The 6000-nt window shown below is 37.1% G+C and overlaps 1 protein-coding gene across 1 annotated transcript in view; it reads right to left on the bottom strand.

The window, feature by feature from the left end:
• Positions 1-2876: 2876 nt before the first annotated feature.
• LOC121170118 (vascular endothelial growth factor receptor kdr-like) overlaps positions 2877-6000 on the bottom strand; it is a 72744-nt gene continuing 69620 nt past the window's right edge. Inside the window, exon 20 of the mRNA XM_041001072.1 lies at positions 2877-3078. Coding sequence (XP_040857006.1) covers positions 2877-3078 — 202 coding nt within the window. The remainder of the gene's footprint in view (positions 3079-6000) is intronic.

Below are 6000 nucleotides of genomic sequence, written 5' to 3'. Positions count from 1 at the left end.
CTCCTAATATGTTTAACAGGGAAAGATTAGCACTCCATGTGTAAATCAAGGCATCTCTGAAATACATTTTCACTCAGGCATGTGTGTGTGTGTTTGTGTGTGTGTGTATGTGTATCAAAAACTTCTGAGAAATGAATATTTGAAGGACTGCAGGGTAGAGGGCTTAGATAAACACTGAAAATATCTATGAAAAATCACCTTTGTCACCTCCTACAACTGGCACTTTAAGATTATTTCTGGTCAGTAGCGGAATATCCACAAATACATAGGAGTTCAAAGAGATGAACAAAAAGATGTAAGCAGTTACCAACAAGCTGTACAATTTCTCTAGTAAGGAAGACACCGAGTGGCTTCAGATTTTTTATCCAGAGCATTAAAACTGTTTCTAGGCCCTAACAGCTTTCCTATTCCAGTGGTTTACACATGATTATTTTAAAAGCACTGAAGAATAGTTCAAAAAGAAGCTAAGCATTAATCATGTTGAATCCAAGATATTTAGAAACTTTAGAAATTCTAAAAGAAATACAACAAGCTAAACACCCTTTCTGCATCCAAGTAAGGATTCCTGAAAAACTTGGTCGGTTGAACTCCTTACAAATAAAACTCTCCTCTCAAACTGTCAAGTTATTCAGTGGGCCAGCGCCAATTTCAAACCACTTTTCTTCCTTGTCTTATCCTCCCAAGTTAAAGAGAGCTATTTAGGAGAGTGGGAATGATGTAGAATCTTAGAAAAAAAAAAAAAGATTTAGGGCGCAGTGGTTAAGGTCCTCACCTTGCACGCCCAGGATCCCATATGGGCGCCGCCGGTTCTAATCCCTGCAGCCCTGCTTCCCTTCCAGCTCCCTGCCTGTGGCCCGGGAAAGCAGTCGAGGACAGCCCAAAGCTTTGGGACCCTGCACCCGCGTGGGAGACCCAGAAGAGGCTCCTGGCTTCGGATCGGCATAGCATCGGCCGTTGCGCTCACTTGGAGAGTGAATCATCGGATGGAAGATCTTCCTCTCTGTCTCTCCTCTCTGTATATCTGACTTTCCAATAAAAATAAAATAAATCTTAAAAAAAAAAAAAAAAAAAAGATTTGCCCAATCTGAAACACTAGATGGAGCTACATGCAAAAGGAAAAGAAGCTCTGGTGATTCAGAAAATGGTAAGAGGAGCTGTCATTTAAAACTATTGTTGGACACCCAGGCCCACTCTGCATGAGACAGTGGTTCAGCCTATGGAAGCGCTGTCAGTATTGCATAAGATTATTTTATGGAAATAACAAGTTGCAAACATATTTTTTGAATATTGAAGGTACTTTAAAAAGTTCATGAAAATAGAAAGTTAAAAATTCATTTGGTGAAAGAAATTGAAACCCACTCATGGATTATTCAAAACATTTTTCCCTGACTTTTGTGAGATTTCCTCATTTGTGCACCTGCCCACATAAGATATATTCCCATAAAAGAACGAAACAATATTTAAGGGGAAAAAAAGAATGGCAAAATACTAACAAAATATGGTAGCATGAACATAATATATCTACAGTGAATCATGGCCAAGAATCTGATAAAGTTGGCTTACTGCTGATGATAATGCCATTCATTTCTGTTCTTGGGATTCCTGCTATAAAAACTGTGTTAGCAAAACCTGACACTTGGCTAAGCTACTGGGCATCAAGGACAACTGGTGAGGGATACTGGGTACACAGCCAAACAATGGTAATATTCTTGTTACTGTTAGCATAAGTAACATGCGTTATAACAGGGAAGCCGGAGAAATCAGGCTTGGTCCTTTACTACTACCAACCAGTGATAGCATGATCCTTTTACCTAATGAGTCTTCATTGGCCAGTGGCAAAACGACCCTAGAAGAAGGAGATGACTCTAACAGCAGTTGAAAACTGGTAATTTCTTCATCCTTTCTTCTGTCATACATTTTGCCTTACTTATTCCAAGTCAAGTAGCCAGTGTTTGAAGAAGGCTAAGGCATGGAGAGATAAAAGAGCTTGTATGTACCTCATTGTTTTGAGCAGACTCAAACCATAGGGGCTTTGGCTATGATTCTCTGAGCCTCTTTACAAACTTTTCAAAGTAGATAGCATCTAAATCTAGCATACCTCATACAGTTCTAATGCCCTTGTGTCCTACGTATACATTGCATTTTATTAGTACTAGTAATATTCAGGTCACCACAGAAGAAATTGTAGCATTTGAAGCAGAAAATCAGGGCTCCATTTCCAGGGGTAAGCCATGTTTTCTGATGCACATTAGCCAAAAAGGAGAAGGGAGTCAAGGCCTCCTATTAGGCTCTCTTTTACACTAGCAAATGCTTATGCAGGTGTGTATGTATAAGGTCAGAGAATTTAAAACAGTGGCAATCACTCTGACCTAGTAGTGTGGTGATATGTACACAAACTCCTTTTTTCCTCTGGATGTTGGTTTTCCCATTTATAAAATGATGAATAGGAAGTCCACATTCTGGAGGATATTATGTGTTGCTTTACATTAGTTTAATTTTTAAAGAAAAGATACCCAGACAGAAGTTCACCAAATCATGTTTGGATGTTGATTTCTGAGGATTCAATATATTGTGATCTTAGTTTCTGATTGACTAAAATGCTGCTGTGATTCTAAACACACCTGGATGAGTTGATAAGTGTTAAATTACAAGAGAAATGGACAGTACAACATGTTTTCTCTCCATCAGATCCAACAGCATGACTTTGGCCAGTTGTGTGCCACAACGGGGACTCCTTGATAAAATGGCTCTCTCTCTTCTTTCTAGTATCAAAGTAATATTGTTACCATGACATGGGTGTGGAAAGCATTGTTAATTTTTATAAGGAGTAGAGAGTGATTTGAATATGATGAAAAAGGAAGAGTACAGTTAGTAGGTTACATGGATATAGTGCTGTAGTGAACCACAAAATTATAATCAGGAGGTGGGCTGTGACACTCAAGGGTGGGATCCAGTGGCAGGAGGGAAGTATCTTCCAGTTGACCTTCCTCTTCAAGAACAGGGGCTGAATGGTATTTCACAAGCTCCAAATCGGCCTCCATCACAAAGGATTCCTTGCTCCTGCTGACATCTCTTGGTCTAGAAGGAGAGAGAAAGAAATTTGAATAATTCAGAATGCATGATTTTCAAGATGGAGCACATCTTTTAGTCAAGGATAACAAGAAACAGCAGATATAGAAGAAAGCCTCTGTGTGTGTGTGTGTGTGTGTGTGTGTGTGTGTGTGTGTGTGTTATTCTGTTTTGTTTTTGAATCAAATTTTTCCCTCAGGTGAAGCAACAGATCAGTGCAGATCAACATGCAGTGTGGAAACCATTGTTGGACACATGGGGAAACTGAATAAATTATAACTATGGTCCCTTCTTGCAGGCAGTTTCTAATCTTATTGGGAAATGCCACAAAGAATATGTACAGTTTAGTATGTGCCTCACTGTCAACACTCCCAAAAGTTCCAAGAAATTCTGAAAAACTATGCGATTTTGTGATTTTGAAGGAGCCATGCCATCTTATTGTGCTTCAGTAACTCTTTATGAAGGATGAGTACGAGAAACAGGGTTGAAATAAATAAACTTGAAGATCTTTCTGGCTCTAATTCTCTATGAATGGGAGTCAAGGTCGAACCATAGTTGGACATTTGACTGGAAACATTTCTCTACTTCTCTGGTCCATATGGTCCTTGTCTATGTGGTAGACAATTCTTGGCTTCCAAAGACTCATTCAACCCTTATCATCTAAGACACCGTGCACCCAGATTTTCTTAAACAAGCATTTAAATTCAGCATTTAAATGTGTCTGTAAAATGAACTTGGCTAATTCCATTTGGTAAGGATACATCTACTATTGCTTACATTTAATTCTACATATATATATATACTGGGCACTTAACTCTGCTTTATCTCACCAATCACAAGGCAGGCATGATTATTTTAAAAGTATTTTAGCTACATTTTTCAAGATTTTTTGAAAGACTCATTTAAAAGGTAGAATGACAGTGAGAAAAGATGTAGCACTATTCACAACAGCCAAAACATGGAATCAACAAAGTTGTCCCTAATTAGATAATGGAACAACATGTGGGGTGTGTGTGTGTGTACAATGGAATATTATCCATCCATAAAATAATGAATTGTATGATTTGTAGTGAAAACAGTACAACTGGGGGACCTCATGTTGAGTGAAATAATCAGGAAGCAGGATCATAAATACTACATGTTCTCTCTTGTATGTGGGGGCTAAATTTAAGAAAGAGGAAAAAAAAACCTTAAAAAGAATAACTATGCATCAGCATTGCAGCAAATATATTTTTATCAAATAACAACAACAAAAAGATGAAAGTGAAATACTACATGTTCTCCCTTATCTATGGGAAATGAAACAAATAAAAAAAAAAAAAACTTAACAAAAAAAGAAATGTCTGCTATATCAGCATTGCTGCAAACATAGCATTGCCTAACTTTGGTCTACATCCTTGCTTTATCACCCTTGCTTATATTCCCACTAAACTAGGGTCTTATTAAATTTTACTTGGTGAATTATTTGAATTATTTGAAGGCCCAGCGCAATGGCTTAATGTCTAAATCCTAACCTTTCAAGTGGCAGCATCTCATATGGGCACCGGTTCCTGTCCTGGTCACTACACTTTCTATCCATCTCTCTGCTTATTGCCTGGCAATGGAAGGTGGACCAAAGCCTTGTGACCCTGTACCCACATGGGAGGCCTGGAAGAAATACCTGGTTCCTGGCTTTAGATTGGCTAATCTGCAGCCATTGTGACCATTTGCGGACTAAACCCCTTGGCAAGTTATTTCAACTTTTTGTGATTTGGTTTCCACAAGAGAATATACCACATAGGATTGTGATGGTAAAAGTGTATTTTTGCATAAAAATGTTTAATGTATTTATTTGAAAAGCAGATTTACAAAGATGGAGAGATAGAGAGGTAGAGATAGAGACAGGATGGTTAGGTTGCAACTTCTAATCAACAATGTTATATAGATATATAGAAATAGATGTATAGATAGATAGAAATACAAAAATCTTTAAAAGTTCACTCAGAAAATTGATTAGAATAATAATAAATAAATTCAACAAAGTTGAACACACACAAATCAGTTACATTTCTCTGTGCTAACAATGGGCAATATGATAAATTAAGAAAATATTTCCATCTACAATAAAATACAAAAAATTCACCCTTAAAACTATAAAACATTGCTGAAAGAAATGAAGTTGTCTTGTGCATGGATTGGGAGATTTATACTGTTAATATGGCGACACTTTTCAAAGGGTATCTATTATGTCAAATCCAAACATATTTTTGACAAAATGAAAAAGTTATCCTAAACCCACATTGAAATAATCTTGAAGAAAATGATGAAATTACAATAATTAAAACGGTATGATATTGATATAAAAGCAGAACTTTGGATTACTACAGTGCAACTGACAGTTGAGAAATTCAAACTCATATGTCTACTGTCAACATTTTTACCATAATTCCCAAGAGCACTGAATAGGAAAAGATTTCTCTTTTAAAAATATACTGCTTACACAATTGAATATGTGTAAGTGAAAATATAAATGTGCACCCTTAATTCATACTATATACAAAAATTAAATCAAATAACTAAGATTTACTGAAGAAAACTTGAGCACAAATTTCATGAAATTGAATTTGGGCAATGGCTCATTAAATATGAAAAATGGCATAGCAACAAAATTTTTAATATATAAATAATAATTCTTCACAATTAAAAGCTGAATATAAGGTTGTCAAAATAAAATATTCTTCTGAATATAAAAAAGAAAGCTGAATATCTCAAGACATTTGGCAGAGTAAAAAGGCAACCTGTAGGGCCCAGCAGCAGGGCCTAGCAGCTGAAGTCCTCGCCTTGAACGCACCAGGATCCCATATGGCCGCCGGTTCTAATCCCATCCAGCTCCCTGCTTGTGGCCCGGGAAAGCAGTCCAGGACGGCCCAAAGCTTTGGGACCCTGCACCCA

Source organism: Ochotona curzoniae, unplaced genomic scaffold, assembly GCF_017591425.1.
Source record: "Ochotona curzoniae isolate NIBS_2020 unplaced genomic scaffold, NIBS_Ocur_1.0 contig_1274, whole genome shotgun sequence".
NCBI lineage: Eukaryota > Metazoa > Chordata > Mammalia > Lagomorpha > Ochotonidae > Ochotona > Ochotona curzoniae.
Note: the sequence above shows the minus strand (reverse complement) of the source record. Positions and strands in the feature narration are given on the sequence as shown.